At 57.9% G+C, this 18694-nt stretch overlaps 3 protein-coding genes and 1 long non-coding RNA gene across 6 annotated transcripts in view; 1 reads left to right on the top strand and 3 right to left on the bottom strand.

The window, feature by feature from the left end:
* Positions 1 to 71: 71 nt before the first annotated feature.
* On the bottom strand, positions 72 to 6851 carry SLC26A10 (solute carrier family 26 member 10). Its single transcript, XM_011220779.3, has 18 exons — positions 6501 to 6851; positions 5886 to 5996; positions 5161 to 5318; positions 4838 to 5002; positions 4423 to 4575; positions 3609 to 3691; positions 3317 to 3464; positions 3091 to 3204; positions 2287 to 2364; positions 2100 to 2195; positions 1608 to 1714; positions 1428 to 1497; positions 1209 to 1325; positions 1035 to 1068; positions 873 to 955; positions 720 to 774; positions 497 to 603; positions 72 to 199 (listed from the first exon to the last, which is right to left on the bottom strand). Exons 1-18 carry the CDS (start codon positions 6841 to 6843, stop codon positions 161 to 163), a joined length of 2061 nt encoding a protein of 686 aa, XP_011219081.1. The 5' UTR covers positions 6844 to 6851; the 3' UTR covers positions 72 to 160.
* A 1230-nt stretch (positions 6852 to 8081) lies between these two features.
* On the top strand, positions 8082 to 12595 carry LOC105236166. Of its 2 annotated transcripts, none has more exons than XR_004620885.1 (4): positions 8082 to 8396; positions 8561 to 10876; positions 11305 to 11420; positions 12125 to 12595. It is a non-coding gene; the product is annotated as an uncharacterized LOC105236166 (long non-coding RNA). The 2 variants fall into 2 exon arrangements; XR_004620884.1 differs by having other exon boundaries at positions 8555 to 10876.
* ARHGEF25 (Rho guanine nucleotide exchange factor 25) lies at positions 9043 to 15626 on the bottom strand. 2 transcript variants are annotated; one of them, XM_002916020.4, is made up of 16 exons: positions 15443 to 15625; positions 15045 to 15159; positions 12712 to 12926; positions 12480 to 12575; positions 12329 to 12405; positions 12074 to 12140; positions 11780 to 11883; positions 11525 to 11594; positions 11322 to 11411; positions 11153 to 11245; positions 10916 to 10966; positions 10646 to 10723; positions 10254 to 10454; positions 9931 to 10111; positions 9490 to 9701; positions 9043 to 9183 (listed from the first exon to the last, which is right to left on the bottom strand). In XM_002916020.4, exons 1-16 carry the CDS (start codon positions 15539 to 15541, stop codon positions 9073 to 9075), a joined length of 1860 nt encoding a protein of 619 aa, XP_002916066.1. In that variant the 5' UTR covers positions 15542 to 15625; the 3' UTR covers positions 9043 to 9072. The 2 variants fall into 2 exon arrangements, with proteins under 2 accessions (XP_002916066.1, XP_019651780.1); XM_019796221.2 differs by lacking the exon at positions 10646 to 10723 and having other exon boundaries at positions 15443 to 15626.
* Positions 15627 to 15937: 311 nt separating this feature from the next.
* The window catches only part of DTX3 (deltex E3 ubiquitin ligase 3), a 2933-nt gene continuing 176 nt past the window's right edge, over positions 15938 to 18694 (bottom strand). Inside the window, exons 2-4 of the mRNA XM_034643662.1 lie at positions 18364 to 18689; positions 16998 to 17215; positions 15938 to 16645 (exon numbers count right to left, since the gene is read on the bottom strand). Of these exons, the coding sequence (XP_034499553.1) occupies positions 16570 to 16645; positions 16998 to 17215; positions 18364 to 18689 (620 nt within the window). The 3' untranslated portion in view covers positions 15938 to 16569. The remainder of the gene's footprint in view (positions 16646 to 16997; positions 17216 to 18363; positions 18690 to 18694) is intronic.

Raw genomic sequence — 18694 nt, 5'->3', positions numbered from 1 at the left:
CTGTTGGCATGGAGAAAGGGGCACCAAAGGGTCAGTGTGCAGACACCCAGACTCAATTCATGCACCTCAGAGACGCTCAGCTTTGTTTTATTAGTTACACAAAGTAAGGGGACTCCTCACACACATATTATTGGGGCCCTCCACACTCCAGACAACTGGGTCAGACCCACACTGTGCAAGTCTTTGGACCCGTAGGCTCCTGGAAAAGAGAGGGGACATGTCAGGAATAGCTTAGGTACCCTCCTCCCTCAGCATTTGGGAGTCCTCTGAGGCACACAGCACCCCACTTTGAAACCTTAGCTCCTCAGTTCTTCGCGCAGAGCTGGGCCCAGTGTCCCTGGCTTAGCCTTAAATTGACTCATCATTTCACCCCCCAGCTTCCTTCTCAGTCCCCTTCCCAAAACCCGCTGCCTAGATCCTCAGCTACTGACTTACATGTGACCTGCTACAGCCCAGCCCCTCCCGGATTTCACTCCTGTTGCTACTGCCCCCTCACCAGTCTCTCCAGGGCATGAGCAGCCGCATCCTGGACACTGACAAACAGCTGTTCCGGGGTCACTCTGTCCAGGAGTCCTGCCTCAGTCAGGGTCCCCAGCACTGAGGCTGTGTAGAGAGGCGGGTCAGGCTCTGAGGTCTTAAATCCACACCGTGTCCTTTTCCTTCCCCCAAGTGTCGGGTCATTCCCCAGTGTCCAGGTACCCCCCCCTCCACCCCCTCACCATTACACTGAGCCAGGAGAAGGTGGATCCCAGCGTCTCTGCATCGACTGGCCAGCTGCGGAGATGGGGGGGGGTGTTAAATCCTACGTCAGCGTCAGCGGGTATGCAGGAGATGCTAAGGGGACTTTCTCCACAACCTATCCCGTCCCTCACCTGTACCACTTCTCTCGCTCCAGCAGCATCTGCAAAGGTGATACCACTGCAGTCTAGGACCACCACTCTGACGGGCTCAGCAACTAGGATGGGAGAAGGTGGGAGTAGCCAGACGCCCGCACGGGTCATGCCCAAATCTCCCTCCTTGTCATGCCATCTCACCTCTGTCAGGCGGGCCATCCATCTTTGGAGCCTCCTGTGAGTAGAGAATGGCAGTTACCACCTCCAAGACACAAGCATGAACGTGCACCCCTCAAGGACAATGATCCCCATCAGAAGACCCACATGCCTCCCTCTCCCAGAGAAGCCACACTCCCCTTCGACCCAATCTCTCACCTCGCCTCCTTCTCCAAGCCCCAGGTGCCACTCCAGGGTACGGCGAAACTGCCCACGGGTCCCAAAGTAGAGCGGCGACGGATAGCGCAGGATGCAGAGTCCCGGGACCTTGAGGAGCTAAGAGNCCCGGGGCGGGGAAGGGGGGGGGGGGGGGGGGGGGGGGTCAGAACAACACCTGGCTCTGGTCTTCCCTTCCCTCTTCATCCGCAGCCCACCCACCTTGAGGCTCTCTCTGAGCGGCCTGTAGAGCTCCGTCCCCTCAGCAAGTCCAAGTGCCAGGCACTGCACCCTGGGCAGGAAGCTGGGGTCAGATTCCCAGCCTGGCCTGGCTGGAGAGACCCCAGGCACCACTCCACTTTCCCCACCCCACTTGCCGACTCCTCTCATCTCTACTCCCACCTCTGGGTGCGGCAGACCACGGTCATCATGGAGAAGACCACACCTATGGCCAGCCCCAGGTCCACGCTCAGGATCACTACGGCCACCCAGGTGACCATCCATACGGCCTGCAGGACAGGGATGGGAGTGAAATGCCAGGCCATCACTGCTAGGGAAAGATCCAGAGGCTGTGCCTGCTAAGGCACATGATAGGGAGGGATGGCCCCACAGAAGGTAGAAAAAATGACAGGAAGAAGGGACAGGATTGACCCAACAGGGGATAAATGTAATGACCGCAGACCTTGCACCAGCTGGGAGTTACAAGTATTCAGGCCTGAAGGGGTTCAAACCCCACCCTCCACCCTGAGTCTGAGTAATGGGATTAGGCGGTGTATGCATGGTGGGGGGAACTACAGAATTTAGGACCAGGACAATTAGCTCCAATCCAGGGCAGAGGCTGGGGATGTCGGGAATAGGGAGGGGGCAATCTGGGTTCATGCTGCCACTTCTCACAAAGTCCATGCGGCTGATGCGCCATAGTTGTGGAATTTCCTGCATCTGGAAGAACATCTGGCGCATGCTGGAGATGTTGATGCAGGCCAGGACAGCCTTGGGGCAGAGGAGGCAAGCTGACCACCCCAATGTCCTGGAATATAGCCACCCCTCCCAGCCCCCCCCCCATACCGCCTCTGTTCCTTACCTTGGGCAGATAATAGAAGAAGGGCCCCAGCCACAGCAGTACTGAGAGGACAACTATGCAGGAGAAGAGGCCTGCCAGCTAGAAAGAAGGAAGCATAGAAGCAAAGAAGCAAGGGGACCTCATCCACCCCTATGTGAGAGCTGGCCGCCCTGCCCACTCTGCCTCACCTTCCTTGGAAGCCTCCCTTCTCCCAAATCCCCTTCCATGAAGATATCCCTCAGTCTTCCACTCCTTTCTTGCTATTCTGCCTCTCACACTTACCTTTCTCCTATCCCAATTAAATGCCTCCCATTTGCCAGTCTCTACCTAGGTGTAGTTCGACTTCCCTATTTTTGTAGCCCGTGTCCGCCTTAAAAGCCACTGTTGGATTACCCTAAAAGCAGACTCACCACATTCTCAGGGGACCGGAAAAGTAGGAAACCAGAAATATCAGGGGGAGACTTTCGTGTAATACTTCTTTTCAAAAGAAAATGTCCTCATTGGCGGGGGGTGGGGGGGAGATCAGACGTTTGTCTCCCAAATTTATTTTGCAGCTCAGGTTTGTTTTTATTTTGAGCTACATGTGGGGCACCGTAAACTTTTTCAGTGCTTCGAGTCTACAAAGGTCTGAATGGAGCTTTGTTATCTTCTCTCTCTCCTACCTAGAAACTCCCACCCCCTCACTCACTCTCCCTCACAGACTCCTATCCTCCTCAATATGGCTGCCTTCTGGCTGTCTACCAATTCTCCACCTATTTCTCCATCACCAACCCCCCCAACCTGGATACCCACACGCTTTCTCCTCACCCAAGGACATGCTCTTACCTGTGTGTTCCCACCAGCATCCACTAGTAGGCTGGTGGTGGCCAGTGTGGCAGAGTTGGGAAAGCAGGAGAAGAGGGAGGAGATGAGGTTGGAGACACCATGGGCGAAGAGTTCCTGGAGGGATGCAGTGAGATGAAGAGGAGAGAGACAAGGGCATGGTGGGGGGGGGCATCAGATTAGGGGACTGCCTCCTGAATGAAGTTGGGGTCCTCAGTCAGAGTCACACCTGGTTGGAGTCAATACTGTAGCGATACTTGTCTGCATAGATGGAGGCCAGGGAGGCGGACACAGCAAAAGTAACCAGTGCAATGGGCAGCAAGTCAGCCAGAATCCTGGGTAGCTCAGCCGTGCTGGGGAGGTGGGGCTGGGGAAATCTGGAGAGAAAGGATCCAGGGTGAGGATGGGTTCAGTCTAAGAAGGATGTTGGGAAGACAGAGAAAACAGGGTGGAGTGGGTCAAGAGGAAGTGTTGGGTGGGAGAAGTGGGAGAATAGCAGGCTGGTGTCTTGATTCCCTTACCCTCCAGGCAGCAGCCCCACTATCTGGACGTTGTATCTTGTGTCCAGGGAAGAGGTGAAGCAGAGCACAGAGGCCAGAAGCACCTGGGAAAGAGAGCAAATTAGGGCATGGCAAGAGATGGGCTTCCTGGCAGAGGCTAGAAAAAGCTTCACAGGAGAGAGGATTCTAAGGCAGCTGTTAGGTGTTTACAGAGGCCCAGCCCCTGGCTGCGCTGATATGTGCTGGGGATGGGTGCCTGACCTCCGATTTAGAATGGAGGACAGTGGGGATGGGAAAGAGGAATGAAGTACACCCGAGGTTATGCAGAGAGATGGACCGGAGGAAGGAAGAGGGGCTCCCATGAGGGATCGTAGATATCAAGAGGTATACCGACCCATTCTAAGTAGGAGAGCTGGGCTATATCTAGGCATAGATGGCATACGGGTGGAGATGCGGAACACTAATTTAGTTGGGGAGAGAGAGAAATGTAGGTGGGCGTGGGAAAAGAGAGAAACCATGAACAGCGAAGGACCGGGTGAGGGGAGAGATGTGAGTGGAGGTGCTGTGGCGAGCGACACCGCAAGGGAGCGCTGTAAGCAGGAAGAAGGCATTCTAAGAGGTCTAGCGGCTCCGTGCGAGAAATGGGACCGCGTGGGTGGGGGATTCCGGAGGGTCGAAGTGTTCTGGGAAGAGGCCTGGAAAGGCACACGGATGCGCAGGACTTCTCGTCTGTAAGCTTGCTGCGTTCCACGAGGGGGCGGCAGCGGCCAGCTCCTACCGGGTGGGCAAGGGCTGCGTGCTGCAGGGGGCCCCCCGACCCGGGAGCCCTCCTCACCATGACGATTTCCCCTGGGATCGGGGTGGGTAGCTTGTCTCGGAATCTCACGTTCAATTCTTTGACCGGCACGAGCAGCGCCAGGCTGAGTGCCGAGATGGTCAGTTCGGCCGGACTGCTCCGGGGCAGCGCGGTCAGCACAGCGGCCAGCGTCTGCGGGCAGGGGCGGTGAGCGAGGGCCCGGTGCCAGGGTCGACTGCCCCCAGCGCGGACCCACCCGGCCGAGGCAAGGCCTCCGGCTCGCATCAGGGCTTCCACCTCCCTCGCGACCCTCATTCAGCCACGTGGTTCCAACCTTTCCTCCGCCCCCCGTCACCCTCTATCCCTCCACTCGCCGTCCTTCCTTCCTTCCTTTCCGAGTTTTGCTCTTCCCAGGACCGCTAGAAGCCGCTTCTCCGCTGTTCTCCACCCTCACCTTGAAGAGAGCGAAGCAGCCAATCTGGCGCGGGAGGGGCAACCCTAAAAGGCTCGGCAGTTGGGACACGAGCACGTGCAGCGCGGCCCCGCTGGTCAGCGCTTTGACCACAGGCTCCGACAAAAAGGTGGACAGGACCCCGAGCTGCAGCGCGAACATGCCCAGCTGCAGGGGAGGAGATGCGCAATCACTACAGGAGGGGGCGCGGACCCGCCGGAGCGCCCCTCTCCCGCCTAGACCCGCGCAGGACACTCGTCCCTCCCTCTCACCTGGCCCAATTCCCCAGGGGCCCCAGCGTGGATCCCCCCAGGATCCTCCCTCACCATCAGAGCCCCGCTACCGAAGGCCAAGGCTGCAGCCACCCCAACCCGCTGAGCGTCCAACTGTTCCCTCTCGATTCCACTCAGGTTACCCCCGAGGGGTTCGGGCACCAGCCGCTCCACGGCCGAGCCCGTCATGAGGCTGAGTACCGCGAAAGTTCCTAGGACCGGGGGACAAACGCAGACATCACCAGCTGTGCTTCCGGGGGCGCGGCGACCGCCTAGGCTCCGCGCCCTCGGCCGGGCTGCTGTCGTCAGACCCAGCTCTCCTAGAAGGCGCTGCTCAGGTGGAGGCCGTGGGGAGGAGAACTGGTGCAGCAGCCCGGAACCTGCGGTGAGGGAGGAGAGGAGGGCGCACCAGCCGGCAAATACTGCCCCTAACTGCATCACTGCCTCCTCCTGCAGACGCCCGCGGACTGCGCGCTCCTCTGGGTGACCGCGCAGCTCCTTTCCCTTCTTCCAAGTCCCGGAGACGTTCATTGAAACCAAATTTCATGGGGGGAAGTAAAATCCGAGGGAACTCCCTTCTCTTTGCACCCACTTAGCACCCCCGCCCCCAGCAAGCTTTGCCTAGGTCCGACGTTCCTGGCAGGGTATCGGCAGAGGCGGAAGGGAAGCAGGGGAGGGGAAGAGGGGAATAAGAGCTAAGGAGCTCACAGGAACCGAAGCCTCAAACCCCTGTCCATTTTCACCCCACAGAGAAGGAGAGGAGTCACCGGGTCACTCACCGGTGGACAGGTGTCTCCCAGTACCCAGCAAGGTGTAAATGAGGACGGGGAAGAAAGAAGTGTAGAGTCCGAACACCGGAGGCACGGAGGTCAGGAGGGCGAAAGCCATGCCTGGGGTGGGGGGGAAAGTGGAAAGAAAGATCTTCGGGGGGGTGTGGGGGGAGGACTGGGGGAAGGTGACCAGCCTCCAGAATGCCGCCCTCTCTCCCCACACTCAGAGGCTGGCGTGGAGACGCTCAATCACGCCACATGAGGGAACCGAGGGGTTAACAGTCCTTGGTGGGAGGTCGTGGGGTGGACAAGGTCACAGATCCGTGTCGGCCCAGATGGGGTGGGGGTGCTGGGGCGGGGGGGGCGCGGAGAAGCAGGTGTTGTGCCTCTCTCCAGTTCCCTGACCCAGAACGTATCCAAGACTTCTCGAAGGATTGCGCAAATGAGGGGAGCTGGGGGTAGGGATCTGATGCGGCTCGGTAGTCCTTACCCAGAACTTGGTCTCCTGTCTCCGAACCCTCAGCCACACTACCCATCCTCTCGCTCCCGGGTTCCCAGCTCCTGCGCCTTCCCGACGCCCTCCAGAGCTCGGGCCCCAGACAGGCGAGTGTTGGGGCCGCTCACCCTGGGGCACGTGCACGATGCCCACGGTCACTCCGGCCAAGGCATCCCCGAGCAGCCAGGCCCGCCAGCGGTAGTGGGGCAGCCAACGCAGCGGGGGCAGCCGCGCCAGCAGCAGGCGCCACGCCCCCGGTCCGGAGCAAGCGCGGGCCCGCCGCCTCCACTGTCTGCACAGCCGGGACAAGCGGGGCTCCGCGAGGGACTCCGACTCCTGCTTCGCGTCCCCGAAGAGCTGCTGGAACCGAGTCTCCGTGAGAGGTTCCCTGAACTTGGCGCCCAGAGGGAACTTAAGGTTGGAGGCCTCTCCCAGGCCTGGGCAGGTCCTGGCGACCGGTAGCCCACTCATTTTGCCGTTGGCCACCTCCAACCCCGCCTAGTCTTAAATACCCTTCCACCCGCTAGCCTTGAGTCCCGCCTCCGTGAAGCAGGGTCCAATCCGGCTCTGGAGGGCGCCCTCTCATGGGGACCTTCAACGACCCGGAGACAGCAAAGACTTGGGGAGAGGGCGTCTCTATGTTAGGCGTTTCCTGAGACATCCTTGGCGGGATCGCTCGCTCTGGAGCCTCCTGGGGTGGGCCGAGGGCGGGAGAGGGGGGTGTGGAAAGGTGTAGGGACAAGAGACATAGGCCAAAAGACCAGAGCATTTTCAACACCCAACACCTGCTTTCTACCACTCCTAAGCCTTTAGACTCTGGCCACTTGGCTGTGGGCTCCTTTCCGCATTGGCCCTGTGGGAGGAGACAGCTGGGTCCTCTAGTGTGACCCATCATTCCCAGAGCTTCTGCGTTCTTCCCAAGAAAATTCAGCGTGCCCTCCAGCACACACATGCCTCTCCCCCAGACCCAAAACCTCATGGGGTGTACAGCTTGCCCCAAGAAAATGTAAGGGGCTCTGTTGGCAGAGCGGTTTCACAGCCTGCTAAGACGGGACTCAGCTACAGAACAGGATAGGGAGGACAGAGAACCACCACCCACACTCTTCCTGGGAGCTGGGCCTGAATTCCCAGTTCAGGGCCTCAGGGGAATTACTGAACTGACAGCAAAGTTTGATTTTACTTCTTAGAAGCCAAAAACAAAACAAAAAAACCAAAAAACAAAACCCAAAAAAAACCCCAACCCTTGAAATGCCACTTGTTACGTTCAAGTGCTAGTTACAGAGTTGGTACTCAAAAACACATTTGTGGTTAAATTAGGTTCAGAAGGGTCCTGCACCCACCTCTTGTACTTGTGTAGTTCCTCAAGAGATACAAAGCTTCTGAGCTCCCAATCCTATTTTCCCCATCCCCTCCTCCGTTTACAAGAATACTTGGCACCCCTCCCTGTCACCCTCTGGTCCCCAGTCCCTGACCCCAAAGCCCTGGGGGTGGGGTACAGTGAGGGTGGGTCTCCCCTCTTCAATTCCTCCTATTGTTCCCCAGAAGTCTTATCTGGGCTGTACGTCCTGTCCCCCCCTCAGAGGTCCCTCCCCCCATTGTCGGCCAGAGGGACCTCAGGCCCACAGGGAGGCTCCAGCTCCTCCTCACCCTCCCACGCCAGCAGCCTATTGTCTGCTGAGGAAGCCCAAGTACACGTGACCAAACCCAGGGGATGAACGGACACTGTGGACACACGGATGCCTAAGGACCCAGGACAGGGCATCTGGATATGGATCTCTGCATGTTTGGCTTTCTCTGTCCCAGGGGCTATCCCAGAAGTTGGGTGGGGCGAAGACCCCTCTGGGCTGTCCACTCCTGGGTCTGTGGCTGGAAGAGGAATCCCTTCCTGCTCACTATGGATATGCCTTATGACCTCACAAACTGCAAAAAGAAGGAGACCCAGAGCCAAAACGGGCCATGGAAGCCAGCATCCTCTCCGCTTGCCCATTTTCCCTCGGCTGAGCATGGAGGCCTCGGAAGGAAAGGTACTTGGGCATTTGGTGCTTTAGAATCTGGGTGTTGGGGGAATGGTGGGAAGTCATACTACACTGGGCTTTCCAGTGGGGTCTAGAACAGGGGCCAGATGGGAGAGAAAGCAGTCTGGGAAAGGGGAGGATATATCATGGATCTAGGGTTTTCCAAGTTCCAGGTCTGGACTGCAAGATGCTGCAACTGCAGGTGAGAGACAAAGACAGTGACATCTTTTGTCTTCTACCCTGTGTCCTCCTCTCACCAGACCATCCGCAGGCCAGAGGATTTCTCCCCATCACTTCACCCCACTTCCCCTTCCCTCTGCCAAGACAGCAGCCTTAGTGATATCACAAAACCTTTAATCTCAGAAAACTGAAAAAAAAATCAAAATCAAAACCAATCATTTTTATTTGTCCCCTGCCCCAGCCCTCCCACCCACCCACATATCCTCCTTTTGGGGGGGGACCTGTGATGCATGCAGAGGGGTGGGAGCTGAAGGAACCTGTGTTCCTTAAGCAGAAAGAAGTCCTTTTGAGTCTAGGTATCCTCGTCCAAGTCAACACTACTCCCAGCCTTGGCCTCCCCTCCAGACACATCAAGAAGGAATTCCGAAGTGGTGCCAGAAGGATTGCCCTGAAGTTCCTTGGGAAATAGGGTGGCTGGGTCAGCAGCACCCCGGGCCTTCACCACTTACAGCTCATCTTCATCCAGCTTGGCAAGTCTGGCTTGGCAGGGAGGGGTGTTTGGAATTGGTGGAGCTGGAGGAGAGCCACGAGGAGCTTGGGGGATGTCACTGAGGGCCTGAAGAAAGACTCAAGTCAGAGGAGAAAAAAAGTCCAGAAATCCACCCTCACTTCTTTCTTTTCAGTGTATGCCCCCAGCTAAGCCGCCTCCTCTTGCTAGACACCTTAGATGATCTAAGACCAGCAGCTTCTCCCAGGGTTAAACTGGAGGGGGGGAAGGTAAGAGTAGGGAAGTAGGAAGGGGCAGACAAAAGGCAGGCGGTAGAAGAAAGGAATGATATGGGGGAGGGGGATTTAGGGACCCCAGAATAAGAGAGGCCCTCCCCATTCTGCCCCTGCAACAGGGGAACTCCATTCCTCATACCTGTGCATCCAGGGGCAGCGGGGCTCTGGCCACCTCCCCTTTAGGCAACAGCAGCAGGGAAGGGAGTGAGCCATTGCTGGGTGCATGTGAGCTGACCTGGGCCCGGTCTCCAGGCCGAATTCTCCCAGGACTCCCCATCCCAAGCCCTCCTGGCCGCCCCAGGCTGTTGGTCTGGCTCTCTCGTCTCTGATACTCAATGGGTGACTGCAATGCTGGGGCAAAGAGAGGAACAGAAGGAAGGTTACAACAGGTTCTTTCCCTAAGGGTTCTGCCTAGATCATCCTCCCACTTTGCCCGTGAACTGCCAGCCATTGTAAATTGCTGGGGAGAAGGGGAGAGAAGCTGGGGTCAAGAGGGCAGGGATTGGAGATTGGGCAGTGAGGGATTCGGGAGGTCAAAGGGCTGAAGGAGCATGTCAGGGAGGGAGGGGGAGAGCTTCACCATTGAGAAAGTCCCGCTGGCTTTCCAGGATCTGAGCCACTTGCTTGATCCAGGCCTGACTCACTGAGGGGTCTGCAGTCTGCAGGACATAGCGCTGGATCCCACCCTCCGGCCCTCTGGAGGTCAGTGCAAAGCGGCAAGGGTCACCTTGGAGGTTCCCCTCCAGTCCCAGGCAGCTCACCTGGATTGGCAAGTAGGAGAGAGCCCCCAAATTCTTCAGGCCCTCTCTGGTTCCTGCCCCCTCCAACAAATCCAAGAGCCAGACATTCTCTTAGAGGCCTCACCCCATCCCAGTGACCCCTCCCTTGCGGCCTCCTCCCCACCTTGATGCTGCTCTTGTACACATATCCGGCCTGCGATCCTCCTCGGACTCCTCCTCCCAGGGCCTCACTGAAGATGACAATTTGCTCGAAGAGAAAGACACGTCTCTCTCGACCCCGGGAGGACAGCAGCCCCCCAGCCTCAGGCTCTGTGACCCAGAATGTGTCCTGGCCCAAGAGCTTCCCCTGAGCAGTCAGTTTGCCCTAGAAGCAGAGGGTAGTGATTTTGAGAAAAAAGCAAAGAGAGAAAAAGGACCTTCTCTGCTCCTCCCTCGTTCCCCTGACGCTCCCAGCCAACCATGGGGTCAGTCCCAGGGGGCGGGGGGTACAGCTCCCTGTGAGGACCTCCTGAGTGCTCAGACTGGGGCCTCCAGTTTCCTGTTCTATCCCCATACCTCAAACCCCCGGAGTCTCCCCAGGGTCATCATGTCATTGCAGCGCTTGGGTACAAAGCACATGACCTCCACAGCTTGCTGGGTCGCAGGTGAAGAGAGGGGCATTGTCATTGTCGAGAAAGAGGCCTCTTCAGACCATGTTTCAACTCTCAACCAGCCTCCCCCTAAAAACCAGACAGCTCAAAACCACCCAAGGAGCTGGGGGAAACCAGAAGACCAAAAAAATAAGAGGTATGTGGTGTGTGTCCTCGCAGGTATGGGAGTCCTCACCTCCAGCTCTTCAGTATCCATCCCAGCTCTACTGTAATATTTGAGAAAATCCTAAGATGTGAAAAGAAATGCTCAGGGAGGTCTTGAGGACACCCTCAGAAACTCTCACATCCTCCCCTGAGGACACAGGTGAGGACGTGCCCAGGAAGTCTGGGGGAGCCTTAGGAACCCTGGGGAGCTGAAGGAGAAAAGGGCTGTCCCAGCCAGTGGAACCCCCCGGGAACAGGTGCTCCTGACCTTGAGCAGCAGCTGGTATTTCATGATCCTCTGCACTGGTTTGATGAGGAGGTCGCTGAGCTGCAGGCGGTGCCCTAGCTGTTGCCGGAGCTCCTGGGGACCACGACATGGGGGATATGCCTGATGATTGATTCTGTCTCCCCTCCCCCAAGGTACCTCAGCCACTGACCTCAAAGTAGCTGTCCCCGAATTCTGACACCACGTGCTCTGACTTGGGCTTATTCTGACAATACACCACGTACATATGCAGCCGGCGCTCCTAACAGGGGTAAAGGTTAAGGAGCACAGGGCGGGTGAGGAGGGAGCCGCCCCGGTGGAGCCCTGACCCACTCCCAAGCCCCGCCCCTCGGGGGCCGCCCTCTTAAGCCTCACGTGTTTGATGAATAGCTGAGCCAGCCAATCAGGATCCTTCAAACACCGCTGTAACTCCTGCAGGAAATAGCTGGAGGGGTTGGCGAGGAAAAGGCTGGTCAAAGACCCCGACCCCACTCAACTGAGAGCTGTCTACCCTGGTTGTGCCATTAAGCCACCCCAAACGTTCCTCAGGCAACAGTGGGCCCATGGCTAGGTTACAGAGACAAGGAGACGTAGGCCCTTCCCCCTCACTCTCGGGGATCCACCACTCACTCTCGATGCCACTCATAGATTTGCTGGATGTTCCCAAACACAATCCTGTCACGGCCTCGAAGATTCTCCGGGACCCCCTGAGCAGCCATGGTGGCCATGTAACCCTGCAGGAAGGTTGGGGTGAGAGCATGGGAGGGGGGGCAGCGCTGGTGGGGAAGACCCCCTCCCCCAAGAAGTCCAGCATGTAGGAGGTACTGGAAAGGTGAGACACAGGAGCACTAAGGCATCTCCTAGAATTAGCCTTGAGCAGAGGGAAAGGGCTGGGCTAGGCCTGGTAAGAGAAAAGAGAGCTACCTCCACGATCTGCCCCAAGTCGTCCACATACATTTTCTCTGTCTCTACCAGTTCACTCAAGACATACCTGGGAAGAGAGCAGGAGTGCACATCCTTGGTTTAGCCACTTCCTCCCTCCTGGACTAGAAGCCCCTTCATTACCACAGCCAACCTCAGAGGAAATTCCAAGTATCAAATCTGAAATGTGACGGGCAGTTCTCTGGAAGTTGCAAAATGGGTGGTGGGCAGAGGGGAGGGAGTGTGTGGGACACTTACATACTCCTTTCCAGAGCCGCCTTCTTCTGTTCCTCCTCACTCTCAGGGGCTTGGGACAGAGTCTCCTCCTCAGGTGGCTGGAAGGAAAGAACATCCTAGAGTAAGCAAACGGATGCTTTTTGGGAAGCCCTACAGACCCATTTCTTCATACCTGTGTCTTCTCTCCAGGGCCCTCCAACAATGTGGTCAGCAGGGTGAGTTCTGGCAGCTCCTCTCCTGTGGCTAGAGCTGGTTCCAGCATCCAGTTCTGGGAGCCAGAGGTCAAGTGTCAGAGGCCATGGACAGTAGCCACGTCTCCCCAGTGGCTGGTGGCCCCCAACCTGCCCTCTCTCCCCATGTCCTTCATGGATGTCCTACATGCTTTTGTAGTGCTCTCTGCTCACCTCATATGGTCCAGCCTGGCCACCGTCTGCCTCAGTTGCCACACTGAGACAATGTTTGGAATGATCCAACCATCTTCTCAGGCCACTGACTGGCCCTGGGGGGCCCGGGGAACAGGGGCCAGAGCTGAGGCCAGAGCTGGGGCCAGAGGGGGCAGCCAGACCCGAAGCCGCTGAAGCTGAGATACTCCCCTCACTGCCAGCAATGGAATAGGATTCTAATGGGGAGCAGGGGGAGGGGAGAAAAGGGGCCATAGATATTACTCCAGCTCTAGATTCAGGGTCCCTAGGGAGCTCCCAGAGGTTCTTCTTCCTGATGCTGAGCCCTCCCCCAGGGCCCATCCTCTTGCCATCCTCATTTGAGTTGACCAGGATAGAAAATTTCACCTGGGTACCCTTGGGAGGAAGGACAGTAAACACCTGGGCTCCCAAATATGTGGAGGCTCCCCCATATCCTGAGCATGCCATAGATACGGAGGGGCAGCCATCTGGGCAGACACTGGAAGCTGGGGGAGGCCATATGCTCTCCTACAAGCCGCCCCCTTCCAATGGGCACAGACCATTCCCTGAGAAGGTGGGTGGGGGGAAGAGCTAAAAGCCCATCTGCCACCCCCAGACCCCTCCTGCACCAATTGCAGTAATCACCATAAAAAGAAAAGACTTCTGCAACCCATCTCCCCAACACATGCACAAACCCAACTGGGGCAGCGTGGGAGGAGCAAGTGAGGAGACCTCATCAGGGTTATCCGGGCTCAGGAACTGCGGACCTGAGATTTGTCATAAAGCCCCTGGTAGACCCTCATCCTCATTCCTCCATCCCTCTGTCCCTCTGCAGATCTGAAGTAGATTCTCAGCAAAAGGATTTAAGGAAGATCCGGTTCTAGGCCCAGGGGGATTGTGGATGGGTGTTTCTCATACCCAGGAGACTACAAGACAGAGAGAAGAGTTTTCCTGCCCCTTCCCCAATTTCCTTAACTTGAACTGATTAAAAATTTGGAGGCAGAAGGGTTCTTGGAGATCTACTAAGTCACTTTCCTAGAAAACAGAGGTACAAGTCTCCAGCCTCTAAATCCCTAGGGCCAGGTCAATCTGACGCCTTGAACCCTCAGCCCGCCCCCCACTCAACGCTGGGCCCTGCGACCTCGCACTCACCACGACCCCCCCGGGCGAAGCAGCAGCCGCATTTTGCCAGCACTTTTCGGATCACGTGGGGACCCCCGCTCCAGGCTGGGGGAGGAGGGGAGGGAGGGAACAGGGAGGGGGCGTCCAGGGGTAGGCGGAAGTCTGGTCTGGGGGAGGGCTGGGGGCTCTGCAGAGCGGGCGGCGCGAGGCCGGGCAGCCGAGCTGGGCGGGGAGGGTTTCCGGAACCCAGTCGGTGCGGGGCCCAGGGTCCAGATGTCCAGCGGGGCGGGGAGGGATGGTGGGGGAAGCTGGGCCGGGATGCGGCAGCCGCTCCAGCTCCGTCTCCGGCCTCTCGGGTTTGGGGTGGTTCTAGGCCCGGGCAGGGAGGAGGCGGGGGCCGACTCCCCGAGTCACTGGCGCTGCGCGGGTCCCGGCCGAACGGCGAGCCGAATAACAGGCCCGGCCGCGGTGCCGCCGCGGGGAGGGGCCTTTGCGGCCCAGCTCCGCCCTCTCCCTCCGGTTTCCCCCCTTCAGCCTGTGCCGGGCTCCAGCCCCAATCCCCCTCCCCCAGGCACCACCACGTTCCGACTCCACGTCCTCACCGCCTCCGCCTCTCCTCTCCAGCCTCGGCTCCCCGCCCCGGGTTCTCCTCCCTCCTGCCTCTCGGGTTCCCGACTGCGGAGCGCTGGGGTCGGGGATAAGCCGGGCGGCGGGGTCTGCCCAGGTCGCCCCTCCGCCTCTGCGGTGGAGAAGGGTGCGGATGGATAGGCCTGGGCCTGTGTGAAGACGTCCTGGCGGCTGGGACTGTCCCTAGCTGTGCAGGGCTAGACAAGCCCCCTCCCTTTCGGAGATGCGTGAATGGGGAGCTCTGCGGGGAACACAGCCCAGGTGCCGCCCTCTCGCCAGACCCTTCTTTCCTCCAGGCCCCAGGACTCCAGCTGAGGCTAATCACCAATTAAGGCGAAGTCCTGGAGCCTGGGCTGGCGAGGGGCCAGGGGTGGGGCGCGGGGACACTCCGCCTGCGGGGGCTCGGGACCGGCTGATGTGGGGGACACACAGCGGACTAGAGGGCGAGAAGCTTGGAGGTCTTGGCAATTAAATGGGTCTCATGCAGATTAGATGCAAACCTTTATGCTAATAAGAGCAGCATTATTTGAATTTGCCACTTTGCGCAGGATGGCAAACTGTGCCCCACCCCACCCCCAGCTTCCTACCGGGCAGCGGAGCCCAGGCGGGGACCTCACGTTCGCGCTCCCCTTTCTGATCCCCCTCGGTACAGTCAGACTCTGTCTCGGTCCCTCCTGGCCCTAAGGGGCTTCTCTTCGGGGGCTGTGGGGAAAGACTGGTGGTAAGGAAACCGCCCTCCACGCCCAGCCTTGACCTCCCGCTTCTCCTTCTTCCTCCTGTCAAATCCACATTGTTGTAAAGGGTCGCCTAGGCTGGGTTGGAGGGAGTGGTTCCCCCAGATCAGGGCCCTGGCCCTCTTAAGGAACTCATGGATTCCTGCGACTGCCCTGCAGAATTCCTGTTTGCGGGTAAATTGAGTTGTGGGGTGCAGACCTCCTGAAGCCCCCTAAAGATTCCCGACCCCACCGTGGTCCCCCTTTCTTACCCCCTCCTGCCCGGGGAGGGCGCATGCGCGTAGCATGCCCCCCATGACCCCCAGTATCCGGTCAGTGCGGCCAGGGGCGGGGCGGTCCGGGGGCTTCATGCTGGACCCCTACCCAGCTCCAAGTTTCAGGGCCGAGGGGGCACGGAAGCTGGGGGGCTCTAGGCCTGCGCGCGTCCGGGGAGTTGCTGCTGTGGAATCCGCCCCCTGCCCGGCTCCGCCCCCACTCCCACCCCAGCCAAACTTCTCAAAGGGGTAGGGTTGTTCCTTTCTCTACAACGAAAGTTCAACAACAAACAAACCCCTCTTAATCCCGATTCCGACGTGGATGCGTCGGGAGCGCACTAAATACGTGCCGTTTCCCCAAGCACTCTGGAGGCAGACTGGGGAGACACACAGGGATTTCCCCGATCACCACCACCCCCTTCCCCTTCTCGACAGGTTCCGCTCCCCACCCCACCCCCACCCTGGTCCACAGAACAGAAAGGGTGTGGCATGGAGAGTTGCTTATTTTACTTTATTTTTATTAAATTAAAAGCTACAGTCTGGCGGCAATTCCAGATCAGGGTAAGGAGGCTCCTTAGACGGGGCAGAGAAGAGCGGGAGACAGACTGACAGAGACGGAGACACAGGAGAGAAAGGACAAAGTTAAGGTAGAAGGGGTATTGTTTCTGAAGAACACACAAGGCCGGCTCCTTGGGGGCTCACCTCAGCCCCATTCGCCCTCCCCCACACCGAAGTTCAGCAGTGGAGCAGTTTGTGGGGCCAGGGGGCTCAAGAGACCCTCCCTCCCCACCCAGGTCCTTTCTTAGCTTAGTCACTGGAGCACAGCACAGAACCAGAAAAAGCCAAGGGCAATGGAGGGGGCAGGGAGATTGGGAGTATGTACAGGGGGAGAAGGGGAGCAGAGCCTGGGAGATCCCTCTGCCAGAAGGGAGTGGCTCACACTGCACTGAAGCACTTGGCCTGTGGGGGACAGGGGAAGGGATTGCCCCCTCCCTCTCTGAACTCCTTCCCCAGTCAGACTGGTCCCCTATTTGTGTGGCGTGGGGGGCAGAGGGAGAGAGGAGAACAGAGGCTTCCGCTGGGTCCTATGGAGAAAGGCAAGGGCTTGGCAAAGGGGATGTCCTTCAGTCATCTGTGATACCCTTGGCTCTCAGCTCTTCTTGCACCCGGGTCAGGTAGGTGGGGTCCGGGTACCCAAACCTGGGAGCGAAGAGAAACGAAGGTCAGGGATTAGCTGTTGCAGCTGACTCGTATTAACCTCATGCTCACCCTCATTCTGGGTACCCCCTTCCAGCCCCTCCCTGCCTCCCCTAAGGATATCCAAACCCGAGATAACTTAGCCCAATTCGGCTTATTTTTGTAGGTTAAGCTGGGCATAAGTTGGACCGGGTTGAACGTAGAGAAACTGGGATGGAAGAGAAGGTTGAATAGTTCGGGGGTGGTCCTCTCCAGTTAGGAGGCTCCCAGCGAGAGAGGGGATTAATGTCCTTCCCTCACTGCAAATGGAGAGAAGGGGAGGGGCCCAGGGAAAGGAAACGAAGGAGGGTCGCACAGCTGGGGTCCCCCTGTGCAGCTGGTCTTGTGGTGGATGTCGTTCCAGGTGATGACATTCGGTCTCCCTGTGGTCATGGACGTGCCGATAGTGAAGGTGAGACGCTGGTCAAATGCCTTGCGGAACAGGGTCAGCACCTTGTTGCCCTCAGGGCAGTCCGGGAGGTAGGCCACCCTTGTGGTACCAGGATACCGAACTCCTGGGTTTGGGTGTTCAGCCTGGGAGGAAGGGGAAGCAGAGAGAGGACAGTGAGCAGCTGGGCGTCTGAAGGCCCATGATGCCAACAGAGGGTCATCCTGGCCAGCTGTCTGTCTGTGCACCCCCAGCTAATGCTGACAGGGGAGCAACAGGCTGACAGCCTTTCAAGGAAGGAGAGACTTCCTTGAAAATTTTGGACAGCAGAGCCTGTTTTTGGAACAAAATCCTTACTATTTTTTTAAAAATATTTTATTTATTTATTTGACAGAGAGAGAGGGAATACAGGCAGGGGGAGTGGGAGAGGAAGAAGCAGGCTCCCAGCAGAGGAGCCTGACGTGGGGCTCGATCCCATAATGCCGCAGGGATCACACCCTGAGCCAAAGGCAGAGGCTTAACGACTGCGCCACCCAGGCGCCCCCAAAATCCTTACTATTAAAGAAGTTCTTTCTGCCGCCTCAATGCCTCAAGTCTCAATTCAGCAACGAATGGATTCTCAAAAGTGAGGAGAGTAGCTGATCCTTACTCACCAGATAACTCAGCAGAAATGGGAAGACTCCGAATAATCTATCTTTCCGCCTTCCCTTCTCCACCTGAAAACACTCGCAGTGCTTCTTTGCCTGCCTAACCTGTTCCGTCTTCCCACTACTCTTCTTCAGCCCTTGCTTCCCCGTCCCTCTGCAAACCAGGACTGAAAATTACTCTTGCTTCGTCAAGCAGGAAGAGGCCTATAGGCTCCTGACCACTCCTGTTTTAACCTTCCACTGTCATCAAGGTTTTCCTCTCATCCATCTGGAACAAAGTAACACTCAGTGCTCTGCGAGGAGGGTCAGACCCCTTCCTGCTATGCCTGCCTGCCCTGAGCCACCATCTCTGCAGAATTCACCCCTGCCAAGAATAGCTGCCGACATCCAAGTTCATCCAGGAAATAGTATGCAGTTCCTCTCTCTCATCCCTGATTTTCATGTCTGCCTTGGAGTTGCGGGATAGAAAAGCTGGGCCTGAAGGGGACCTCCTAGCTCCGGGGCACTGAGCGGGAAGGCATCCTGGGAGACAGCAAGACCGCATCACATCTAACAAACACACTCCCCTTCACCTTGCTTCCCTAGGTCAGAGAACAAACCAAAGTGGGGGACACCAAAGGGCAAAGGCAGGCCATAGGACTTCTTACCCCCTGGACACCGGGCGGGAAGACGTACTGGATGACGATGGTGCCGTACTTCTCATAGCTGGGCAGTAGGAGTGTGGCGTCCTTAGAGACCAGCATCCGCCCGTTCTGGGGCTGGTTGCCCACCAGCTGCCCATAGAAGCGGCCACACATGGGACAGGCCTTTTTCACCTGCAGGGCCCGGGTGATGCAGCCCTCACAGAATGAGTGCCGGCACTTCTCCAGTGTCTTGGCGTTCTGGATCTCCCCCAGACAGATGGGGCAGGTGCTCTCCTGTTCTTCGGCCTCCTCCCGAAGGCGGGGAGGAAGGGGAGGGGGGAGGGGAGGAGGAGGG

The sequence above is a fragment of the Ailuropoda melanoleuca genome, chromosome 15 (genome assembly GCF_002007445.2).
Source record: "Ailuropoda melanoleuca isolate Jingjing chromosome 15, ASM200744v2, whole genome shotgun sequence".
NCBI classification, from domain to species: domain Eukaryota; kingdom Metazoa; phylum Chordata; class Mammalia; order Carnivora; family Ursidae; genus Ailuropoda; species Ailuropoda melanoleuca.
This window is presented reverse-complemented; position numbering and strand designations above follow the sequence as displayed.

Excerpts from the sequence above, each read along its gene's own strand:
- ARHGEF25 (XM_002916020.4), bottom strand. The coding sequence starts at position 15,541 with ATGAAGCCCCCGGACCGCCCCGCCCCTGGCCGCACTGACCGGATACTG. Across the intron at positions 12,927-15,044 it reads CGCCTGGGCTCCGCTGCCCG|AATCCTATTCCATTGCTGGC; the intron begins GTAGGAAGCTGG and ends GCTCCCCATTAG. Across the intron at positions 11,246-11,321 it reads TCGGGGACAGCTACTTTGAG|GAGCTCCGGCAACAGCTAGG; the intron begins GTCAGTGGCTGA and ends CGTGGTCCCCAG.
- SLC26A10 (XM_011220779.3), bottom strand. The coding sequence starts at position 6,843 with ATGAGTGGGCTACCGGTCGCCAGGACCTGCCCAGGCCTGGGAGAGGCC. Across the intron at positions 2,196-2,286 it reads TCTTCTATTATCTGCCCAAG|GCTGTCCTGGCCTGCATCAA; the intron begins GTAAGGAACAGA and ends CTCTGCCCCAAG. Across the intron at positions 1,069-1,208 it reads GGCTTGGAGAAGGAGGCGAG|GAGGCTCCAAAGATGGATGG; the intron begins GTGAGAGATTGG and ends CTCTACTCACAG.